The sequence below is a fragment of the Pseudophryne corroboree genome, chromosome 12, assembly GCF_028390025.1.
Source record: "Pseudophryne corroboree isolate aPseCor3 chromosome 12, aPseCor3.hap2, whole genome shotgun sequence".
Lineage (NCBI taxonomy): Eukaryota > Metazoa > Chordata > Amphibia > Anura > Myobatrachidae > Pseudophryne > Pseudophryne corroboree.
Genome location: NC_086455.1, coordinates 174305522 through 174331629, shown reverse-complemented (window position 1 = coordinate 174331629; position 26108 = coordinate 174305522). Strand labels below are relative to the sequence as shown.

Here is a 26108-nt window from a genome sequence, read left to right as displayed (position 1 = left end):
ATCACTGAGAGTGCAGCCTATCCAGTCACTAGTAGTCAATGACCTCACTGAGAGCGCAGCCTATACAGTCACTAGGAGCCAGTGACATCACTGAGAGCGCAGCCTATCCAGTCACTAGGAGCCAGTGACATCACTGAGAGTGCAGCCTATCCAGTCACTAGGAGCCAGTGACATCACTGAGAGCGCGGCCTATCCAGTCACTAGGAGCCAGTGACATCACTGAGAGTGCGGCCTATCCAGTCACTAGGAGCCAGTGACATCACTGAGAGCGCGGCCTATCCAGTCACTAGGAGCCAGTGACATCACTGAGAGCGCAGCCTATCCAGTCACTAGGAGCCAGTGACATCACGGAGAGCGCGGCCTATCCAGTCACTAGGAGCCAGTGACATCACTGAGAGTGCAGCTTATCCAGTCACTAGGATCCAGTGACATCACTGAGAGTGCAGCCTATCCAGTCACTAAGAGCCAGTGACATCACTGAGAGTGCAGCCTATCCAGTCACTAGTAGTCAGTGACCTCACTGAGAGTGCAGCCTATCCAGTCACTAGGAGCCAGTGACATCACTGAGAGCGCAGCCTATCCAGTCACTAGGAGCCAGTGACATCACTGAGAGTGCAGCCTATCCAGTCACTAGGAGCCAGTGACCTCACTGAGAGTACAGCCTATCCAGTCACTAGGAGCCAGTGACCTCACTGAGAGTACAGCCTATCCAGTCACTAGGAGCCAGTGACATCACTGAGAGTGCAGCCTATCCAGTCACTAGGAGTCAGTGACATCACTGAGAGCGCAGCTTATCCAGTCACTAGGAGCCAGTGACATCACTGAGAGCGCAGCTTATCCAGTCACTAGGAGCCAGTGACATCACTGAGAGCGCAGCCTATCCAGTCACTAGGAGCCAGTGACATCACTGAGAGCGCAGCCTATCCAGTCACTAGGAGCCAGTGACATCACTGAGAGCGCAGCCTATCCAGTCACTAGGAACCAGTGACATCACTGAGAGTGCAGCCTATGCAGTCACTAGGAGCCAGTGAGATCACTGAGAGTGCAGCTTATCCAGTCACTAGGAACCAGTGACATCACTGAGAGTGCAGCCTATCCAGTCACTAGGAGCCAGTGACATCACTGAGAGCGCAGCCTATCCAGTCACTAGGAGCCAGTGACATCACTGAGAGCGCAGCCTATCCAGTCACTAGGAGCCAGTGACATCACTGAGAGCGCGGCCTATCCAGTCACTAGGAGCCAGTGACATCACTGAGAGCGCGGCCTATCCAGTCACTAGGAGCCAGTGACATCACTGAGAGCGCGGCCTATCCAGTCACTAGCAGCCAGTGACATCGCTGAGAGCGCGGCCTATCCAGTCACTAGGAGCCAGTGACATCGCTGAGAGCGCGGCCTATCCAATCACTAGGAGCCAGTGACATCACTGAGAGCGCAGCCTATCCAGTCACTAGGAGCCAGTGACATCACTGAGAGCGCAGCCTATCCAGTCACTAGGAGCCAGTGACATCACTGAGAGCGCGGCCTATCCAGTCACTAGGAGCCAGTGACATCACTGAGAGTGCAGCTTATCCAGTCACTAGGATCCAGTGACATCACTGAGAGTGCAGCCTATCCAGTCACTAGGAGCCAGTGACATCGCTGAGAGTGCGGCCTATCCAGTCACTAGGAGCCAGTGACATCACTGAGAGCGCGGCCTATCCAGTCACTAGGAGCCAGTGACATCACTGAGAGCGCGGCCTATCCAGTCACTAGGAGCCAGTGACATCACTGAGACATTAGGCCTCTATGATGTCACTAATACACAGTGAATTAGTAGGCTGGACATGGTTACAGCACACAAGTGCTGTGTGAGGGAATGGATGGATACATCTTGTCACCTATATTCCTAGTTAATAGATGTCATCAGTAAGTTACTAGGAACTCTTACTGCCCAGTAACACTGTGTGTACTATGAGGTGTCTCTCCATTCATCACCGTCTTTCTCCTGAGAATGAGCTGTGAGGGTGTCAGGGCCTGGCAAAGGGGTTTAGACGGCGTATGTTGTGTGTGCTGGGAAGATGAGATGAATGAGCAGCAGAGATGTGAAGGGCTCTTGTGTGAATGGTTTGCCGGCCACAAATTGCTCCTTAATTCCCCTGAAGTGTGAAGGAGCTAAGGGTCCGCGTGACTCCTTGGTGCGTGCTGCACGTTTGTTGTGCACGTCTCATCTGCAAGCCGTGTTATGTCATTGGTGTGTTATTATATGGAACTGTATATCCTATACAATGAAAACACAATGTTTAGAAACAAATATTACAGCATAATAAGATATGTCTATATACTCTAAATACGAAGTGTCCTTAGGAATGTCCCCATAGTGTTCCTGATGTAGGACTAGCACCTCATTATATGAGAGCAGTGTACCCCATCCTGATTACATACAATAACGATGTAAATGGGGGGGGGATCGGCGGTCGGGTGGGTCAGACGATGGAGAGCAGTGTACCCCATCCTGAGCACATACAATAACGATGTATATGGGGGGGATCGGTGGTCGGGAGGGTCAGACGATGGAGAGCAGTGTACCCCATCCTGAGCACATACAATAACGATGTATATGGGGGGGATCGGTGGTCGGGAGGGTCAGACGATGGAGAGCAGTGTACCCCATCCTGAGCACATACACTAACGCTGTATATGGGGGGGGGAGAGAGTCAGCAGTCGGGAGGGTCAGACAGGTTTGATAACCAGACAATGGAGCGCAGTGTACCCCATCCTGATCACATACACTAACGCTGTATATGGAGGGGGGGATCGGCGGTCGGGAGGGTCAGACGATGGAGAGCAGTGTACCCCATCCTGAGCACATACACTAACGCTGTATATGGAGGGGGGGGATCGGCGGTCGGGAGGGTTAGACAGGTTTGATAACCAGACGATGGAGAGCAGTGTACCCCATCCTGATTACATACAATAACGCTGTATATGAAGGGGGGATCGGCGGTCGGGAGGGTTAGACAGGTTTGATAACCAGACAATGGAGAGCAGTGTACCCCATCCTGAGCACATACACTAACGATGAATATGGAGGGGGGGATCGGCGGTCGGGAGGGTCAGACGATGAAGAGCAGTGTACCCCATCCTGATAACATACACTAATGCTGTATATGGAGGGGGGGATCGGCGGTCGGGAGGGTCAGACGATGAAGAGCAGTGTACCCCATCCTGATCACATACACTAATGCTGTATTTGGAGGGGGGGATCGGCGGTCGGGAGGGTCAGACGATGAAGAGCAGTGTACCCCATCCTGATTACATACAATAACGATGTATATGGAGGGGGGGATCGGCGGTCGGGAGGGTTAGACAGGTTTGATAACCAGACAATGGAGCGCAGTGTACCCCATCCTGATCACATACACGAACGCTGTATATGGAGGGGGGGATCGGCGGTCGGGAGGGTCAGACGATGGAGGGCAGTGTACCCCATCCTGATTACATACAATAACGCTGTATATGGAGGGGGGGATCGGCGGTCGGGAGGGTTAGACAGGTTTGATAACCAGACAATGGAGAGCAGTGTACCCCATCCTGAGCACATACACTAACGATGTATATGGAGGGGGGGATCGGCGGTCGGGAGGGTCAGACGATGAAGAGCAGTGTACCCCATCCTGATTACATACAATAACGATGTATATGGGGGGATCGGCGGTCGGGAGGGTTAGACAGGTTTGATAACCAGACAATGGAGAGCAGTGTACCCCATCCTGATCACATACACTAACGCTGTATATGGAGGGGGGGGATCGGCGGTCGGGAGGGTCAGACGATGGAGAGCAGTGTACCCCATCCTGAGCACATACACTAACGCTGTATATGGAGGGGGGGATCGGCGGTCGGGAGGGTTAGACAGGTTTGATAACCAGACAATGGAGAGCAGTGTACCCCATCCTGAGCACATACACTAACGCTGTATATGGAGGGGGGGATCGGTGGTCCGGAGGGTCAGACAGGTTTGATAACCAGACAATGGAGAGCAGTGTACCCCATCCTGAGCACATACACTAACGCTGTTTATGGAGGGGGGGATCGGCGATCCGGAGGGTCAGACGATGAAGAGCAGTGTACCCCATCCTGATTACATACAATAACGCTGTATATGGGGGGGGTTCGGCGGTCGGGAGGGTTAGACAGGTTTGATAACCAGACAATGGAGAGCAGTGTACCCCATCCTGATCACATACACTAACGCTGTATATGGAGGGGGGATCTGCGGTCGGGAGGGTTAGACAGGTTTGATAACCAGGCAATGGAGAGCAGTGTACCCCATCCTGATTACATACAATAACGCTGTATATGGAGGGGGGGATCGGCGGTTCGGAGGGTCAGACGATGAAGACCAGTGTACCCCATCCTGATTACATACAATAACGCTGTATATGGAGGGGGGATCGGCGGTCGGGAGGGTCAGACGATGAAGAGCAGTGTACCCGATCCTGATTATATACAATAACGCTGTATATGGAGGGGGGATCGGCGGTCGGGAGGGTCAGACAGGTTTGATAACCAGACAATGGAGAGCAGTGTACCCCATCCTGATCACATACACGAACGATGTATATGGAGGGGGGATCGGCGGTCGGGAGGGTCAGACGATGAAGAGCAGTGTACCCTATCCTGATTACATACAATAACGCTGTATATGGAGGGGGGATCGGCGGTCGGGAGGGTCAGACGATGAAGAGCAGTGTACCCTATCCTGATTACATACAATAACGCTGTATATGGAGGGGGGATCGGCGGTCGGGAGGGTCAGACGATGAAGAGCAGTGTACCCTATCCTGATTACATACAATAACGCTGTATATGGAGGGGGGATCGGCGGTCGGGAGGGTCAGACGATGGAGAGCAGTGTACCCCATCCTGATCACATACACTAACGCTGTATATGGAGGGGGGGATTGGCGGTCGGGAGGGTTAGACAGGTTTGATAACCAGACAATGGAGAGCAGTGTACCCCATCCTGAGCACATACACTAACGCTGTATATGGAGGGGGGGATCGGTGGTCCGGAGGGTCAGACAGGTTTGATAACCAGACAATGGAGAGCAGTGTACCCCATCCTGAGCACATACACTAACGCTGTTTATGGAGGGGGGGATTGGCGGTCCGGAGGGTCAGACGATGGAGAGCAGTGTACCCCATCCTGATTTCATACACTAACGCTGTATATGGAGGGGGGATCGGCGGTCGGGAGGGTCAGACGATGAAGAGCAGTGTACCCCATCCTGATTACATACAATAACGATGTATATGGAGGGGGGGATCGGCGGTCGGGAGGGTTAGACAGGTTTGATAACCAGACAATGGAGCGCAGTGTACCCCATCCTGATCACATACACTAACGCTGTATATGGAGGGGGGGATCGGCGGTCGGGAGGGTCAGACGATGGAGAGCAGTGTACCCCATCCTGAGCACATACACTAACGCTGTATATGGAGGGGGGGATCGGCGGTCGGGAGGGTTAGACATGTTTGATAACCAGACGATGGAGAGCAGTGTACCCCATCCTGATTACATACAATAACGCTGTATATGAAGGGGGGATCGGCGGTCGGGAGGGTTAGACAGGTTTGATAACCAGACAATGGAGAGCAGTGTACCCCATCCTGAGCACATACACTAACGATGAATATGGAGGGGGGGATCGGCGGTCGAGAGGGTCAGACGATGAAGAGCAGTGTACCCCATCCTGATCACATACACTAATGCTGTATATGGAGGGGGGGATCGGCGGTCGGGAGGGTCAGACGATGAAGAGCAGTGTACCCCATCCTGATCACATACACTAATGCTGTATTTGGAGGGGGGGATCGGCGGTCGGGAGGGTCAGACGATGAAGAGCAGTGTACCCCATCCTGATTACATACAATAACGATGTATATGGAGGGGGGGGATCGGCGGTCGGGAGGGTTAGACAGGTTTGATAACCAGACAATGGAGCGCAGTGTACCCCATCCTGATCACATACACGAACGCTGTATATGGAGGGGGGGATCGGCGGTCGGGAGGGTCAGACGATGGAGAGCAGTGTACCCCATCCTGATTACATACAATAACGCTGTATATGGAGGGGGGGATCGGCGGTCGGGAGGGTTAGACAGGTTTGATAACCAGACAATGGAGAGCAGTGTACCCCATCCTGAGCACATACACTAACGATGTATATGGAGGGGGGGATCGGCGGTCGGGAGGGTCAGACGATGAAGAGCAGTGTACCCCATCCTGATTACATACAATAACGATGTATATGGGGGGATCGGCGGTCGGGAGGGTTAGACAGGTTTGATAACCAGACAATGGAGAGCAGTGTACCCCATCCTGATCACATACACTAACGCTGTATATGGAGGGGGGGATCGGCGGTCGGGAGGGTTAGACAGGTTTGATAACCAGACAATGGAGAGCAGTGTACCCCATCCTGAGCACATACACTAACGCTGTATATGGAGGGGGGGATCGGTGGTCCGGGGGGTCAGACAGGTTTGATAACCAGACAATGGAGAGCAGTGTACCCCATCCTGAGCACATACACTAACGCTGTTTATGGAGGGGGGGATCGGCGATCCGGAGGGTCAGACGATGAAGAGCAGTGTACCCCATCCTGATTACATACAATAACGCTGTATATGGAGGGGGGTTCGGCGGTCGGGAGGGTTAGACAGGTTTGATAACCAGACAATGGAGAGCAGTGTACCCCATCCTGATCACATACACTAACGCTGTATATGGAGGGGGGATCTGCGGTCGGGAGGGTTAGACAGGTTTGATAACCAGGCAATGGAGAGCAGTGTACCCCATCCTGATTACATACAATAACGCTGTATATGGAGGGGGGGGATCGGCGGTTCGGAGGGTCAGACGATGAAGACCAGTGTACCCCATCCTGATTACATACAATAACGCTGTATATGGAGGGGGGATCGGCGGTCGGGAGGGTCAGACGATGAAGAGCAGTGTACCCCATCCTGATTATATACAATAACGCTGTATATGGAGGGGGGATCGGCGGTCGGGAGGGTCAGACAGGTTTGATAACCAGACAATGGAGAGCAGTGTACCCCATCCTGATCACATACACGAACGATGTATATGGAGGGGGGATCGGCGGTCGGGAGGGTCAGACGATGAAGAGCAGTGTACCCTATCCTGATTACATACAATAACGCTGTATATGGAGGGGGGATCGGCGGTCGGGAGGGTCAGACGATGGAGAGCAGTGTACCCCATCCTGATTACATACACTAACGCTGTATATGGAGGGGGGGATCGGCGGTCGGGAGGGTTAGACAGGTTTGATAACCAGACAATGGAGAGCAGTGTACCCCATCCTGAGCACATACACTAACGCTGTATATGGAGGGGGGGATCGGTGGTCCGGAGGGTCAGACAGGTTTGATAACCAGACAATGGAGAGCAGTGTACCCCATCCTGAGCACATACACTAACGCTGTTTATGGAGGGGGGGATTGGCGGTCCGGAGGGTCAGACGATGGAGAGCAGTGTACCCCATCCTGATTTCATACACTAACGCTGTATATGGAGGGGGGATCGGCGGTCGGGAGGGTCAGACGATGAAGAGCAGTGTACCCCATCCTGATTACATACAATAACGCTGTATATGGAGGGGGGTTCGGCGGTCGGGAGGGTTAGACAGGTTTGATAACCAGACAGTGGAGAGCAGTGTACCCCATCCTGATCACATACACTAACGATGTATATGGTGGGGGAGGGGGTTGGAGTCGGCGGTCGGGAGGGTCAGACGATGAAGGTGGTTTCCAGTCTGTGTGGCGCACAGTGTAATGTATGCCTGCTTAGTACTCAGCTTATGTGTGGTGTATACATTCCTGTATGTGATATGTTGTGCCATCTGCTGATACATTGTTTCTCTCTGTCTACAGCACATCAGTTCCACCCCTGTGGCCTGGAAGCAGCTTTTTCAAGAAGAATGGAGCTTTGCTGCAAGGTAGGTTCCTGGCGCCCCTGTGCTTAGTCGGCCCCCGGTTAGTGTGGCCAATCAGAGCCAGGGGCCCACAGCTGTCTTATTGGCTGATTTATTTGTACTCCAGTCTCTATTCTCTGCTTTCCCCAAACTGTCACCTCTGACCCCTTCCACCCTCAGACAGACGTAACAGATGTGCTCCGTATATTATCACCTGAATGGCTCTGTCCGGCCACCGCCTGGCAACTATGTGGTGTCTTTGAATGCACAGATCAGGGCTGTGCCAGGTCTTCAGACATGATGAATATACCAGGATTGTGTAATAAAGGACATGTGGCCTAATTCAGACCTGATCGCAGCAGCAGATTTGTTAGCAGTTGGGCAAAACCATGGGGGTAATTCCAAGTTGATCGCAGCAGGATTTTTGATAGCAATTGGGCAAAACCATGTGCACTGCAGGGGAGGCAGATATAACATGTGCAGAGAGAGTTAGATTTGGGTGGGTTATTTTATTTCTGTGCAGGGTAAATACTGGCTGCTTTATTTTTACACTGCAATTTAGATTTCAGTTTGAACACACCCCACCCAAATCTGACTCTCTCTGCACATGTTACACCTGCCACACCTTGCACTGCACATGGGGGGTAATTCCAAGTTGATCGCAGCAGGATTTTTGATAGCAATTGGGCAAACCCATGTGCACTGTAGGGGAGGCAGATATAACATGTGCAGAAAGAGTTAGATTTGGGTGGGTTATTTTATTTCTGTGCAGGGTAAATACTGGCTGCTTTATTTTTACACTGCAAATTAGATTGCAGATTGAACACACCCCACCCAAATCTAACTCTCTCTGCACATGTTATATCTGCCTCCCCTGCAGTGCACATGGGTTTGCCCAATTGCTATCAAAAATCCTGCTGCGATCAACTTGGAATTACCCCCCATGTGCAGTGCAAGGTGGGGCAGGTGTAACATGTGCAGAGAGAGTTAGATTTGGGTGGGGTGTGTTCAAACTGAAATCTAAATTGCAGTGTAACAATAAAGCAGCCAGTATTTACCCTGCAGAGAAACAATATAACCCACCGAAATCTAACTCTCTCTGCACATGTTACATCTGCCTGCTCTACACTGCACATGGTTTTGCCCGTTAACTAACAAATTTGCTGCTGCGATCAGATCTGAATGAACCCACTGTGCGGTGCTCGTCCTGCTGTCGGAGCGGATAGGGAAGAGGCACTAGCTGTGCTCCAGTGACAGTCACATATTACAGATGGTCCTCCTGCAGCCAGATATTAGCGCGTGGTGAGAGGATAGGAACGCAGGCAGCCATCCCCTCTACAGGTAACAGCCAGGAGCAGGGCAGAACTCTCTGTATATCACATAGATCTATGTTCCTATTGGTGTTATATCTCTGTCTGTGACCGACTCAGGACATGGCTGAGACCCAGATGGAGCGACTGTAGGACAGAGAGAGGTACTATAGCAAGGTTGTAGACATTGCCCCTCATGTCCAGGTCTTATTGTTCCCGGTCACGTGTGGATGTTACAGATGACCTCTCCATTAGGCTCAGCGGCCTTATAACAAGTCCGTTATTTCATTCGATTGGAAGCCTTGTATTGTAGTAAGCTGTGTAATTGGCGGAGACTGCTGGTACTGTGTGTGTGTGTGTGTGTGTGTGTGTGTGTGTGTGTGTGTGTGTGTGTGTGTGTGTGTATATGTATGTGTGTGTATATGTATGTGTGTGTGTATATATATATATATATATATATACATACATACATACATACATACATACATACATACATACATACAATAAGACTGTAAGGGTTGTGTTTGTACATAGCAAAAATAGAAATATACTTATAGGAAGTGTTTCTGAACCATGGATTTGAAAAATCCAATTTTGGGAGTTTTTATCTCGTTCTGGCATTGCACAAAAACTGGGATTAAGGGGGTCAGTCTGACCCGTTCGCTTGCTGTTTTTTATCGCAGCCGAGCGAACGGGTCCCTACTGTGCATGCGCTGGCACAAGGCTGTAGCAGGGCTGCGATCGCCTCTGCCTGATTGACAAAGGGGGGAGGGGTGTGGAACGGCGGCGTTTGCCCGCCGTTTCGTGGGCGCGGGCCGGATTGAAGGGGGGGGGGGGGTGCCCGCAGCGGCTGCGTGACGTCACACGCAGCTGCTGCGGGCCGGGGAGTGATGAGTAGCTCCCGGCCAGCACGCTAAAGCTGCGCTGGTTGGGAGCTACTCTTGAAGTGCAAAGGCATTGCCGCTGGGCGATGCCTTTGCACTTCTGCAGGGGGATGGGGGGGGGGGTGGCGGCACTGACATACGGGGTGGACTAGCCCTGTGCTGGGTGTCCCCCCGCATGTCAGGGAAGATGATCATAGCTGTGCTACATTTAGCACCGCTACGATCAACTCGGAATGACCACCTAAGTTGGACGGCGTTTTCACTATTGTACACCTTTAGTGTTCTAGAAAGAAACTGAGGTATGTATGCAGTTCCTATAAGCGTCTGCGTCACTGTTACCCCTTTCACATCTCAGAATCATCCTTACTGCCATGTATATCAGTACATAATACACAAGGAAAGTGTTTCCGATAACCACAGCTCTGACAGAAAAGAGAGAACAACAACGTGACCTAAACCTAGAGAAGGGCACATAATGGATGCTGGAATACATGCACCGGGTCCTTCCCAGGTAGGATCCGGCATTGAGACTAAACGCTGGCTCCCGACCCGTCAGTGTGCTTGGTCGGTTGCCATAGCAGCGGGGCTCGGAGCCGGCAGCGGAGACTGAGGTGGTGCTGAGAGATGAGCTCATCTCCGCGCCGCCTCTCCCTATGTAGTTAAACGGGTCCCGGGTCGCCTTGACCCAGGAACCCGTTTACGCTGCCACTGACCGTGTGTTTAACCCTTCTTATAACCTAGGTTGAATTACCGGGGGAATTCCACCATGGCCCTTTCACACCGCACACTGACCCGTGTCGGCCTGGCAATATGCCGGGTCTATACCGGGTTATTTTTGCGATGTGAAAGGGGTATGAGACGATCAACCAGCAGGGGCAACTCTCAGGACCAGCTGTTTCTCCCATGGGCAGCTTTACGTGGCTTGCTCAAAACTTAGTAGCTCCAAGCGTTAATCCCTGAAGGAAAACTGAACAAATTGATCACAAAATGTGTTTGTACACAGTGTATACAATGTAAAATATACTTCAGAAACGCTAGAGTTTGTGTGTATATGTATGTGTGTGTGTGTGTATATATATATATATATATATATATATGTATGTATGTATGTGTGTGTGTGTGTGTGTATATATATATATATATATATATATATATATATATATGTGTATATATGAGAGAACTATATCGAGAGATTTATGTATGTATATTATTGTTGTTGTATATATTATATATTTTTTAACGATCCAATCGGAAGTGTGTATTACTGACGTGAAGTGTCTATTTTTCACGCTTTTCTGGCCGCGATGAGGCCGGGGTTCACCGCGTGTGATTCCTACCTCACCAGAGTGTTGTAGTTGGCTTTCTTATACCTGCGCCTAGAAGTTTGAGTAGAGTGTTTTGAACCCCAATTGCCAAATTAAAGTCAATCACTGAAATCTCCTTTTCTGCATAAACGTGCATTGTCCTCAATATCTTACAGCAAGTTGACGCTCTATAATGAATGGTACAGAGAATAAATGGTCGCCGGATCTGATAATAAATGCCCCCTCTGTTCTGAGCAGTGTGTATAACGGCGTGCTGTATAAACCCTTTGTGGGGTCTTTTTATAGTGATCATAGGCAGCGGTGATGTTGTACATTACATTTGTGGTAACCGCTCACACATTGGTGAACCAGTGCTCCCCAATCCCCCCCATTATAAACACCCATTAGAAAACGCTGCGCCTCTGAGACTGTCCCGTCCGCAGCAACGTCTCCGCCGCGTAGAACAAAGAGCAGAGATTAAACCCCCCTCGCAGTCCCTTTGTGATCAGACTTGGAAAGAGCTGAAGTACAAACCGTCCTGCAACCACCTCCTAACTAAACAGGCGACGGTTTAGTGGCGCAGTTTGGTTGCCATAGCAGCCCCTAGGTGTGGCTGGAAATTACAGGGTGAAGCGCATGCTGTTGGTTAAATGCTAGGTGTGTATACAAGTTATTATCTGCAATCTGATGCCTGCAGAGTACGGCCATAGCAACCCATTGTGACGGCCCTTAACCCCTTCCTACCACAACATAGTGCTTTACGTATCATGAACTAGATGTGTGTACAGTTAGCAAGTAAGGGGGGCTAATCTTTCCTGTAACTATACTTCATGTGCCTCCATATAAATGTCTCAGCAGGGGCTTTACCTTATCTGGAAGAGTTGTTTATGTTCCCCTTGGATACGGCATAAAGCAGCTCTATGGTTTCTATGCGGCCATTGCAGGCCTTTGTCTTATCTCCAGAAATTGAATACTTAAAGAATGGGCAGTGTACTCAGGAAAGTGTATCTAAGACGTAAGACATGGGAGTGTGGAATCCTTTCTATGCTGTACATGGGAGAGATATGGCTGATACCTACCATAAAGATCACCTACTGATACCGTGACTTATACAGATAATAGTGACTCTTTATTGGCTACAGGGGCCTGTTTGCTGGAAGAGCCTGTTATCCCCAATACACAGTGTGCGCCCCCAGAGACCGACCGACCTTTATATACAGGTCACTCAAATCATCGGACTAATACATCGGATCATGCGTGTGTGAGGCTATAGGCTGTCCTGGGACTGTTAGTGGAGGCTGTATACTGTACATGGACATAGTGGTCAGATCTTGGTGGCTGTATACTGTACATGGACATAGTGGTCAGATCTTGGTGGCTGTATACTGTACATGGACATGGTGGTCAGATTTTGGTGGCTGTATACTGTACATGGACATATTGGTCAGATCTTGGTGGCTGTATACTGTACATGGACATAGTGGTCAGATCTTGGTGGCTGTATACTGTACATGGACATGGTGGTCAGATCTTGGTGGCTGTATACTGTACATGGACATAGTGGTCAGATCTTGGTGGCTGTATACTGTACATGGACATAGTGGTCAGATCTTGGTGGCTGTATACTGTACATGGACATAGTGGTCAGATCTTGGTGGCTGTATACTGTACATGGACATAGTGGTCAGATCTTGGTGGCTGTATACTGTACATGGACATAGTGGTCAGATCTTGGTGGCTGTATACTGTACATGGATATGGTGGTCAGATCTTGGTGGCTGTATACTGTACATGGACATAGTGGTCAGATCTTGGTGGCTGTATACTGTACATGGACATGGTGGTCAGATCTTGGTGGCTGTATACTGTACATGGACATAGTGGTCAGATCTTGGTGGCTGTATACTGTACATGGACATGGTGGTCAGATCTTGGTGGCTGTATACTGTACATGGACATAGTGGTTAGATCTTGGTGGCTGTATACTGTACATGGACATAGTGGTCAGATCTTGGTGGCTGTATACTGTACATGGACATAGTGGTCAGATCTTGGTGGCTGTATACTGTACATGGACATAGTGGTCAGATCTTGGTGGCTGTATACTGTACATGGACATAGTGGTCAGATCTTGGTGGCTGTATACTGTACATGGACATAGTGGTCAGATCTTGGTGGCTGTATACTGTACATGGACATGGTGGTCAGATCTTGGTGGCTGTATACTGTACATGGACATAGTGGTCAGATCTTGGTGGCTGTATACTGTACATGGACATAGTGGTCAGATCTTGGTGGCTGTATACTGTACATGGACATAGTGGTCAGATCTTGGAGACTGTATATGGCGGTAGTGGTCAGCTCTTGGAGGCTGTATATGGCGGTAGTGGTCAGCTCTTGGAGGCTGTATACTGTACCTGGAGATTGAACATACTTATGACATTTAATAAATCTGCTGGAAAGGAGACATTTCAGGTTTGTTGTTTGTGGAGTTTTCATTTTCTAAAATGCATTAAAAAAATATTTTGATTAACTTTTTTAATGCTTTTTTTGTTGCGCACTTTTAGCGTTTCCGGGCATTTTTCTTGTGTAAATAAAATCCACCATGAAGGAAGCAGAGCATGCCGCATTCTAGTACCACGAGGCCGGTGCAGGCGTGCTCCTATGTACTGCCATTGCAGCGCTGTGAATGAGTATACATGTGTAATCTTCAATACCGGTTTTAATTCCAAAAATATTTTTTTTTACTGCAGTCAAAAAATGTAAAAATGAGAACTTCTTTAGGCTGTGTGACCCCAGTAGGGGGGGTTTGGGGTGTTAGCGGGTCGCTGTGTGATTCATTAGATGTTGTTGTTCTTTTCACACTGCTCAGAACGGGCCGGTGCACCTAATCAGTGTGCCTAATTAATGGAGTGGGCTCCTTACCAGCACACTGGAAGAGGCCCTCGGGGTCTCTGCCCCTCTGCTGCTTTCCTGAGTCGGCGGGTCAGGAGAGTGCCCAGAAGCTGTTTGTGTTCTAGCCCAGGACGACTGAGTCGGCAACACAAAACACTTCCATCTGCCAGTGTGTTACCAAAGGTGCTCTCACTGTTTGTGTAGTGAACAATAGCGCGGCCAGCGGCTGGCGGTGAGGCCCGGCCCGTGCCAGTGAATTTCAGGCTCTGTTTTCTCTGTCCTGAAATATTTGACACGGAGCCAGAACCCTTGCCAGTTATCACTGGGATTAAACGTTCCTGCTTGTGTTTTTAATTTACTTATTTAAAAGTAATGATCTCACAGCTGTTATCCAGGCCGCACTGCCTAAAATCCAATGCATTTATCATTTCTCCCTGGCAGCCACCCTGAGAGCCATGTCTGTGGCGCACGTGGCCTTGGTGGCGTGTATGTGCTCCTCTTGTGGTGGTGAGGGTACAATTCCTGGCAGAGTTCTTCTGTGTAAGCTTTTACTGTGTGAGGATTACTTATTCATTTCTATTCTACACACAGCCTGTGGTAATCAGATTCCTGGCGATAAGGTTATGGTAAGACATCATTGCAGATGTGGTCATTGTAAATTCCAACCGGTCAGGGCTCTAGAGATTCCCTCTTATCGTCAGCAACCGTCTGTTTATGGCTCCTCCCAGTGGATGGTGCCAGTAACGTGCTTTCACCACCAGTCTCCTACACCGTCACCTGGAATCCCTCACCTCCGGCTCCTACACTGGCACCTGGAACTGCTTCTCCCAGGCTCCTACACTGGCACCTGGAATCCCTCACCCCCGGCTCCTACACTGGCACCTGGAACTGCTTCTCCCAGGCTCCTACACTGGCATCTGGAACCGCTTCTCCCGGGCTCCTACACTGGCATCTGGAACCGCTTCTCCCGGGCTCCTACACTGGCATCTGGAACCCCTTCTCCCCGGCTCCTACACTGGCATCTGGAACCCCTTCTCCCCGGCTCCTACACTGGCATCTAGAACCGCTTCTCCCGGGCTTCTACACTGGCATCTGGAACCGCTTCTCCCAGGCTCCTACACCAGCACCTGTAATCCCTTCCTCCCCCCCTCGGCTACTACACTGGCACCTGGAACTGCTTCTCCCGGGCTCCTACACTGGCATCTGGAACAGCTTCTCTCAGGCTGCTATATCGGCACCTGGATTCCCTTTACCCCCCAGGCTCCTACACCGGCACCTTTAAACCGCTCCTCCCAGTACCTACACCAGCACCTGGAACCCCTTCTGCCAGGCTCCTACACTGGCACCTGGAATCCCTTCTCCCAGGCTCCTACACTGGCACCTGGAACCCCTTCTCCCCGGCTCCTACACTGGCACCTGGAACCCCTTCTCCCCGGCTCCTACACTGGCACCTGGAACCCCTTCTCCCCGGCTCCTACACTGGCACCTGGAACCCCTTCTCCCCGGCTCCTACACTGGCACCTGGAACCCCTTCTCCCCGGCTCCTACACTGGCACCTGGAACCCCTTCTCCCCGGCTCCTACACTGGCACCTGGAACCGCTTCTCCCCGGCTCCTACACTGGCACCTGGAACCCCTTCTCCCCGGCTCCTACACTGGCACCTGGAACCCCTTCTCCCCGGCTCCTACTCTGGCACCTGGAACCCCTTCTCACCGGCTCCTACTCTGGCACCTGGAACCGCTTCTCCCCGGCTCCTACACTGGCACCTGGAACCGCTTCTCCCCGGCTCCTACACTGGCACTTGGAACCGCTTCTCCCCGGCTCCTACACTGGCACTTGGAACCGCTTCTCCCCGGCTCCTGCACTGGCACCTGGAACCGCTTCTCCCCGGCTCCTGCACTGGCACTTGGAACCGCTTCTCCCCGGCTCCTACACTGGCACCTGGAACCGCTTCTCCCCGGCTCCTACACTGGCACTTGGAACCGCTTCTCCCCGGCTCCTACACTGGCACTTGGAACCGCTTCTCCCCGGCTCCTGCACTGGCACCTGGAACCGCTTCTCCCCGGCTCCTGCACTGGCACCTGGAACCCCTTCTCCCCGGCTCCTACACTGGCACCTGGAACCGCTTCTCCCCGGCTCCTACACTGGCACCTGGAACCCCTTCTCCCCGGCTCCTACACTGGCACCTGGAACCGCTTCTCCCCGGCTCCTACACTGGCACCTGGAACCCCTTCTGCCCGGCTCCTACACTGGCACCTGGAACCCCTTCTCCCCGGCTCCTACACTGGCACCTGGAACCGCTTCTCCCCGGCTCCTACACTGGCACCTGGAACCCCTTCTGCCCGGCTCCTACACTGGCACCTGGAACCATTACTCACAGCCTCATATCGAGTTTATATCGCTGCAGCGGCTCTCCCTGCACCATGCCGCCATCAGGCGCTTCCGTTGTTTTGGCGCACACATGTAATAATGAAATCAAACATTGTCTGGCGTGGGACAGGCATTTAAATTTTGTCTCCTAGTGATGATTGGTCCTTTTTAAAACTGACTTCACTGTTAACCCTTTCATTGCTGGCAATGGGACTGGGACCCGGCCACAGCAAGCTGCTTATGTTTCCCCTAGGACAGCACTGTGCCCCTGTGTGCAGAGGCGGCTTTCTGGCATATCTGCATTTGGTAATATGAGCTGTTATCCTGCATCTTCTGTCTGGAATGAAGGTTTCCCATAACGGCTGGTGGCGCCCCCTAGTGGACGCATCATGAAATATGTTCTAAGGAAATAAACAACCTTTCACTTGTGAACAGAGATACAAACACACAAATGTTTACACTGGATTTGTTACATTTGTGTCTGTGTCATTTCGTTTACTGCAGTTGTGCGAGCCTTATTGTTACATCCAGTGCCGGACTGTGCTACACAGTTACTGGGCCTGTCCGTTCAGCAGGCTGCAGGGACTTCCATGAGGCCTCAGCGATGGTGCCAGTGATTCAGCCTCTCCTGTCTCCCCTGGGCTAAGGGAGGCCAGTGCTGGGTTCTGTGCTCTGTTCATTGCAAGCATTCCTTCATGCAGGTTTCTCATGCTGGGACATGAAAGAAGCCAAACTGGTTTCCCGTTTCCTCCCAGTGCTGCTGGAAGTAGACGTCAGAGTCCCTGGCACTCTGTCCGCCAGGCCCAGGCTGAATGACACACTTCTAGCACAAGCCTGTGGAGAGTGGAGAGGTCAGTCTGATGCACTAGGCCAGCCAGGAGAGGGCTGCATTCTCTCTGCACTCAGCTACACCACTAATCCTTAGTGTGCCCCCTCCTATCTCTCCACTTGTTACCGGGCGCCATCGGCTCTGCGCGCAGTACATCACTTTCACATTGGTAGTGTTTGTGCACAATGTAACAATGGTTCCCGGCTCAGGCTGACGCACGTTTCGGCTTTTGTGCAACCTGTGCGGGTAAATCCGAATCTGCTGCTATTTACCCAACAAATTGTGCAGTGCTGACCTTGAAGATGCATCTATTTATAGGAGGTATGACGGCCTGTCAGAGGCTATCCTGTTGTATTCTTCCTGACAGTTCCTACACATGATACAGAGAGTGTAATTCCGCTGCCTGCTGCTCTATTGATTAAACTCCCAGTTAACCGGGTGAGTGCTGGGAGTGAGACACGTCCCCGCGGAGATGGTCGCTGGGGAATCGCAAATAGAATTATAAGTACATTAGTGGCGGCTGCTCTCTTACCGTGTGTTCTGTAGCGGCCTCCTGCCCTGCAAACTGCAGCCCTGCCCGGCTCCCCAAACATTTCAACAGCTTATCCGGACATGTAGAAAATAGAAATCTGTTTTCTGGAGGTTTTATATTTATTTTGTTATGGAAACATCATCTTTCCTTTCATACATGATACGGAGCCGCGCTGATCCCTGGGAGCACGCCACAACCGTTATTAGAGGGCGTGGGAAAGTCGCAGGTTATGGGTGTGAGTCGGGGTCTAGAGCCGCTGTGGAGCCCCAGATGCATTCAGGGTCACAAGCCGCAGCGCCCTACTCGTCCGTCTGTGAGAGGAGCCTGCGTCCGTGCGGATCTGCACCCGCCACAGTGTCTGTCTGAGATAGCAGAACCTCTGCATGCATGATCCGTCTACGCACCCATGGCGCACCTATTTAGCCGTCTGACAGATGCGTACCTGTGCCTCCGACGCATATGGGAATCCATAGGTATTGGCTTTAACCTATTATTCATAGGCTGATGGGGTGTCATGGCCTTGTAGTTCCACAACCAGAGAGGCACAGGTTACCAAGCCAATGTTCACAGTACAATCGGGGGCCAAGGAATATGCATTATGGGACCTGACCCACAGGCTTTGTGCTGCAAAAAAGCCCCATTAATGCTGAAAGCTCTTTCCATATTGCTGGCCACAGAGCAGCCTGCAGCTACACGCCATGGATGAGGAGACATCCTGAATAGGAAACATTTCAGGAGGGGTCCTCCTGCCGCCACCTTATGGCGTCCTGGCATGGCTCTAATGTTGCTTCTATGTGCGGAGAAAAGAGGGCATATATTTTGAGCATTTTGCTTGGCAGCTGACAATGACGGGCCCCTCCATCTCTCATCTCCCACACACAATAGGATACTGTACTGCTTTCACAGAGCCGCTAGTACAAATGCCTCTTGTCACAAGCGATCAGTGTTCCGCTGCGTACCAAGGATAGAGCGGAGGCCGCGCTGTTGTTACATTGTCCCAGGCTGGCTGAGCAGATTGTGAGAGAGTACGTACACTTTGCGTGTTCACCTTTTGTGCAGAGCCACTGTACCTATTGTCTGTGAGTCCAGTGACCCGGCAGAAATCAGATTTAATGCAGCAAGCCTGGAAACCTCATTCCTCGCTCCACTCCAGATCCGAAACTGCAGCTGGGGAATCAGTATGTTCCTGCGCCTATAACGCGTCCTATGCCCCCTCTCAGAGCTGTCCCCGCCTGCAGGCCAAATGTAATCCTTCAGCGGGAGGATCTCTGCATACACCTCTGTCACTATATGTTATAGAGGCAATAATAGACTAACAAACCTTTCATAATGTTTTTGTAACAATTAGTGAGTGATACTTTGGCTACTTTGCTAGTTAAATAGACAATGTATAGGCTGCACTCTGTGATGTCACTGGCTCCTAGTGACTGGATTGGCTGCACTCTCAGTGATGTCGCTGGCTCCTAGTGACTGTATAGGCTGCGCTCTCAGTGATGTCGCTGGCTCCTAGTGACCGGATAGACTGCACTCTCAGTGATGTCACTGGCTCCTAGTGACCGGATAGACTGCACTCTCAGTGATGTCACTGGCTCCTAGTGACTGGATAGGCTGCACTCTCAGTGATGTCACTGGCTCCTAGTGACTGGATAGGCTGCATGCTCAGTGATGTCACTGGCCCCTAGTGACTGGATAGGCCACACTCTGTGATGTCACTGGCTCCTAGTGACTGTATAGGCTGCGCTCTCAGTGATGTCACTGGCTCCTAGTGACTGGATAGGCTGCAATCTCAGTGATGTCACTGGCTCCTAGTGACTGTATAGGCTGCGCTCTCAGTGATGTCATTGGCTCCTAGTGACTGGATAGGCTGCGCTCTCAGTGATGTCACTGGCTCCTAGTGACTGGATAGGCTGCACTCTCAGTGATGTCAATGGCTCCTAGTGACTGGATAGGCTGCGCTCTCAGTGATGTCATTGGCTCCTAGTGACCGGATAGACTGCACTCTCAGTGATGTCACTGGCTCCTAGTGACTGGATAGGCTGCATGCTCAGTGATGTCACTGGCCCCTAGTGACTGGATAGGCCACACTCTGTGATGTCACTGGCTCCTAGTGACTGTATAGGCTGCACTCTCAGTGATGTCACTGGCTCCTAGTGACTGGATAGGCTGCGCTCTCAGTGATGTCACTGACTCCTAGTGACTGGATAGGTTGTGCTCTCAGTGATGTCACTGGCTCCCATGTTGCAGGTTGCTGTGGGGATGGTTGGATGGAACCCATGCAGCCCCTTGGCATTTCCTGCCTCCCCTCCATGTTACAGGTTGCTGTGGAAACAGCTGCCTCTGGAAGGAAGGAAGTGATGGAAAGGAAGATGCCTTAGCTGGGAATTGGCACAATGGAAATTGCAGACACAGTGCCCAGTGAGACGGATCACTATGAGCAGCGGTCAGAGCCACATAGAGCCCCAGCCGTCTCCTTGTCTTCATCCAAGCACCTTTCCTAATGAGAATTGTTACTCTTCACATAAAGTATTCACTTACTGTAGTAGCAGATATAAGGACCTGGGTATTACTGTCAGTTTCACTGTGCGATCTGTATCTTACATAGGTGGCCAGAGTAAACTGTAAGCTCTGTGGGCCAATATTGTATCCTACATAGGTACACAGAATAAATTGTGAGCTCTGTGGGCCAGTATAGCTGCCAGCTAATAAACTTTTGTCTTGCTGTTAAAAAGAAAACAAAATGGCAGTCTGGGTGCGCAGCACTGAGGAGAGCGATCAGCCGTGCTGCTGAGCCATCACCAGACCGGGTAACCTCAGGAGGCTGCGGCACGCTAATCATTGACTGGTTTGCATCTTCCGGTCTGGCTCCCTCACGCTTCCTGCAGCATTCGCCTCTGGACCTCTATTGCTAGCTGGAGGTTATCCTCTGTAACATCCAGCTGGGGACGACGCATGATCTTGCTCGGGAGTGGGATACTGGGGGGAAGGGGGTGTGCGTGCACCTGCACTAACGTCACTTACGCTCCACATGTATGCACGTTAGAGGCATGTATTGTTACTTGTGTCAGTGTGCGGTCTGCCTGTGTAACAGGACGCACCCTGCTCTGTATGTCTTTCACGTGGAGGGATGTGCATGCTAACGGATATACCGGTGCTGTGATAGGGTACCTGTCCTGGCACCACGGGGCTTGCTGGTGACTGGACGAGCCTTTTCTGTGACGTGCAGACGTGTACTTTTCTTGTGTCTGTGTGGAATGTGCAGCAGGTTTCTGGAAAAAAATATTTGTTTCAAGAATTGCGTATACATTTGTGACTGTATGTGTATGAGAGGAGTTGGGGCGGTATGTGTATGAGGGGGGTTGGGGCGGTATGTGTATGGAGGGGTTGGGGCGGTATGTGTATGAGAGGGGTTGGGGCGGTATGCGTATGAGAGGGGTTGGGGCGGTATGCGTATGAGAGGGGTTGGGGCGGTATGTGTATGAGAGGAGTTGGGGCGGTATGTGTATGAGAGGGGTTGGGGCGGTATGTGTATGAGAGGAGTTGGGGCGGTATGTGTATGAGGGGGGTTGGGGCGGTATGTGTATGAGAGGAGTTGGGGCGGTATGTGTATGAGAGGAGTTGGGGCGGTATGTGTATGAGAGGAGTTGGGGCGGTATGTGTATGAGAGGAGTTGGGGCGGTATGTGTATGAGAGGAGTTGGGGCGGTATGTGTATGAGAGGAGTTGGGGCGGTATGTGTATGAGAGGAGTTGGGGCGGTATGTGTATGTTGGGGGTTGGGGCGGTATGTGTATGAGAGGAGTTGGGGCGGTATGTGTATGAGAGGAGTTGGGGCGGTATGTGTATGAGAGGAGTTGGGGCGGTATGTGTATGAGAGGAGTTGGGGCGGTATGTGTATGTTGGGGGTTGGGGCGGTATGTGTATGAGAGGAGTTGGGGCGGTATGTGTATGAGAGGGGTTGGGGCGGTATGTGTATGAGAGGAGTTGGGGCGGTATGTGTATGTGGGGGGTTGGGGCGGTATGTGTATGAGAGGAGTTGGGGCGGTATGTGTATGAGAGGGGTTGGGGCGGTATGTGTATGAGAGGGGTTGGGGCGGTATGTGTATGAGAGGGGTTGGGGCGGTATGTGTATGAGAGGGGTTGGGGCGGTATGTGTATGAGAGGGGTTGGGGCGGTATGTGTATGAGAGGGGTTGGGGCGGTATGTGTATGAGAGGGGTTGGGGCGGTATGTGTATGAGAGGAGTTGGGGCGGTATGTGTATGAGAGGGGTTGGGGCGGTATGTGTACGAGAGGGGTTGGGGCGGTATGTGTACGAGAGGGGTTGGGGCGGTATGTGTACGAGAGGAGTTGGGGCGGTATGTGTACGAGAGGAGTTGGGGCGGTATGTGTACGAGAGGAGTTGGGGCGGTATGTGTACGAGAGGAGTTGGGGCGGGAGTTGGGGCGGTATGTGTATGAGAGGAGTTGGGGCGGTATGTGTATGAGAGGGGTTGGTGCGGTATGTGTATGAGAGGGGTTGGGGCGGTATGTGTATGAGAGGGGTTGGGGCGGTATGTGTATGAGAGGGGTTGGGGCGGTATGTGTATGAGAGGGGTTGGGGCGGTATGTGTATGAGAGGAGTTGGGGCGGTATGTGTATGAGAGGAGTTGGGGCGGTATGTGTATGAGAGGAGTTGGGGCGGTATGTGTATGAGAGGAGTTGGGGCGGTATGTGTATGAGAGGAGTTGGGGCGGTATGTGTATGAGAGGAGTTGGGGCGGTATGTGTATGAGAGGAGTTGGGGCGGTATGTGTATGAGAGGAGTTGGGGCGGTATGTGTATGAGAGGAGTTGGGGCGGTATGTGTATGAGAGGAGTTGGGGCGGTATGAGAGGAGTTGGGGCGGTATGAGAGGGGTTGGGGCGGTATGAGAGGGGTTGGGGCGGTATGTGTATGAGAGGAGTTGGGGCGGTATGTGTATGAGAGGGGTTGGGGCGGTATGTGTATGAGAGGGGTTGGGGCGGTATGTGTACGGGAGTTGGGGCGGTATGTGTATGAGAGGGGTTGGGGCGGTGTGTGTATGAGGGGAGTTGGGGCGGTGTGTGTATGAGGGGAGTTGGGGCGGTGTGTGTATGAGAGGGGTTGGGGCGGTGTGTGTATGAGGGGAGTTGGGGCGGTGTGTGTATGAGAGGAGTTGAGGCGGTGTGTGTATGAGAGGGGTTGGGGCGGTGTGTGTATGAGGGGGGTTGGGGCGGTATGTGTATGAGAGGGGTTGGGGCGGTATGTGTATGAGAGGAGTTGGTGGTATGTATATGAGAGGGGTTGTGGCGGTATGTGTACGAGAGGAGTTGGGGCGGTATGTGTACGAGAGGAGTTGGGGCGGTATGTGTACGAGAGGAGTTGGGGCGGTATGTGTACGAGAGGGGTTGGGGCGGTATGTGTACGAGAGGGGTTGGGGCGGTATGTGTACGAGAGGGGTTGGGGCGTTATGTGTACGAGGGGAGTTGGGGCGTTATGTGTACGAGGGGAGTTGGGGCGGTATGTGTATGACAGGGGTTGGGGCGGTATGTGTATGAGAGGAGTTGGGGCGGTATGTGTATGACAGGAGTTGGGGCGGTATGTGTATGAGAGGGGTTGGGGCGGTATGTGTATGAGGGGGGTTGGGGCGGTATGTGTATGAGAGGGGTTGGGGCGGTATGTGTATGAGAGGAGTTGGGGCGGTATGTGTATGAGAGGAGTTGGGGCGGTATGTGTATGAGAGGGGTTGGGGCGGTATGTGTATGAGAGGAGTTGGGGCGGTATGTGTATGAGAGGGGTTGGGGCGGTATGTGTATGAGAGGAGTTGGGGCGGTATGTGTATGAGAGGAGTTGGGGCGGTATGTGTATGAGAGGGGTTGGGGCGGTATGTGTATGAGAGGGGTTGGGGCGGTATGTGTATGAGAGGAGTTGGGGCGGTATGTGTATGACAGGAGTTGGGGCGGTATGTGTATGAGGGGGGTTGGGGCGGTATGTGTATGAGGGGGGTTGGGGCGGTATGTGTATGAGAGGGGTTGGGGCGGTATGTGTATGAGAGGAGTTGGGGCGGTATGTGTATGAGAGGGGTTGGGGCGGTATGTGTATGAGAGGGGTTGGGGCGGTATGTGTATGAGAGGAGTTGGGGCGGTATGTGTATGAGAGGAGTTGGGGCGGTATGTGTATGACAGGGGTTGGGGTGGTATGTGTATGAGAGGAGTTGGGGCGGTATGTGTATGAGAGGGGTTGGGGCGGTATGTGTATGAGAGGGGTTGGGGCGGTATGTGTATGAGAGGGGTTGGGGCGGTATGTGTATGAGGGGGGTTGGGGCGGTATGTGTATGAGAGGGGTTGGGGCGGTATGTGTATGAGAGGGGTTGGGGCGGTATGTGTATGACAGGGGTTGGGGCGGTATGTGTATGAGAGGGGTTGGGGCGGTATGTGTATGACAGGAGTTGGGGCGGTATGTGTATGACAGGGGTTGGGGCGGTATGTGTATGAGAGGAGTTGGGGCGGTATGTGTATGAGAGGAGTTGGGGCGGTATGTGTATGAGAGGAGTTGGGGCGGTATGTGTATGAGAGGAGTTGGGGCGGTATGTGTATGAGAGGAGTTGGGGCGGTATGTGTATGAGAGGAGTTGGGGCGGTATGTGTATGAGAGGGGTTGGGGCGGTATGTGTATGACAGGGGTTGGGGCGGTATGTGTATGACAGGGGTTGGGGCGGTATGTGTATGACAGGGGTTGGGGCGGTATGTGTATGAGGAGTTGGGGCGGTATGTGTATGAGAGGAGTTGGGGCGGTATGTGTATGAGAGGGGTTGGGGCGGTATGTGTATGAGAGGAGTTGGGGCGGTATGTGTATGAGAGGAGTTGGGGCGGTATGTGTATGACAGGGGTTGGGGCGGTATGTGTATGACAGGGGTTGGGGCGGTATGTGTATGAGGAGAGTTGGGGCGGTATGTGTATGAGAGGGGTTGGGGCGGTATGTGTATGAGAGGGGTTGGGGCGGTATGTGTATGACAGGGGTTGGGGCGGTATGTGTATGACAGGGGTTGGGGCGGTATGTGTATGAGAGGGGTTGGGGCGGTATGTGTATGAGAGGGGTTGGGGCGGTATGTGTATGAGAGGGGTTGGGGCGGTATGTGTATGACAGGGGTTGGGGCGGTATGTGTATGACAGGGGTTGGGGCGGTATGTGTATGAGAGGAGTTGGGGCGGTATGTGTATGAGAGGAGTTGGGGCGGTATGTGTATGAGAGGGGTTGGGGCGGTATGTGTATGACGGGTTGGGGCGGTATGTGTATGAGAGGAGTTGGGGCGGTATGTGTATGAGAGGAGTTGGGGCGGTATGTGTATGAGGGGAGTTGGGGCGGTATGTGTATGAGAGGAGTTGGGGCGGTATGTGTATGAGAGGGGTTGGGGCGGTATGTGTATGAGGGGGGTTGGGGCGGTATGTGTATGAGAGGGGTTGGGGCGGTATGTGTATGAGAGGGGTTGGGGCGGTATGTGTATGAGAGGGGTTGGGGCGGTATGTGTATGACAGGGGTTGGGGCGGTATGTGTATGAGAGGGGTTGGGGCGGTATGTGTATGACAGGAGTTGGGGCGGTATGTGTATGACAGGGGTTGGGGCGGTATGTGTATGAGAGGAGTTGGGGCGGTATGTGTATGAGAGGAGTTGGGGCGGTATGTGTATGAGAGGAGTTGGGGCGGTATGTGTATGAGAGGAGTTGGGGCGGTATGTGTATGAGAGGAGTTGGGGCGGTATGTGTATGAGAGGGGTTGGGGCGGTATGTGTATGAGAGGGGTTGGGGCGGTATGTGTATGAGAGGGGTTGGGGCGGTATGTGTATGACAGGGGTTGGGGCGGTATGTGTATGACAGGGGTTGGGGCGGTATGTGTATGAGGAGTTGGGGCGGTATGTGTATGAGAGGAGTTGGGGCGGTATGTGTATGAGAGGAGTTGGGGCGGTATGTGTATGAGAGGGGTTGGGGCGGTATGTGTATGAGAGGAGTTGGGGC

At 52.2% G+C, this 26108-nt stretch overlaps 1 protein-coding gene across 3 annotated transcripts in view; it reads left to right on the top strand.

Annotated features, from left to right (window-relative positions):
- Window positions 1–26108, top strand: part of FOXN3 (forkhead box N3) — a 166570-nt gene that overhangs the window by 111332 nt on the left and 29130 nt on the right. For all 3 annotated transcript variants that reach the window (XM_063948622.1, XM_063948621.1, XM_063948623.1), the window contains exon 4: window positions 7945–8009. In XM_063948622.1, the coding sequence (XP_063804692.1) occupies window positions 7945–8009 (65 nt within the window). The remainder of the gene's footprint in view (window positions 1–7944; window positions 8010–26108) is intronic.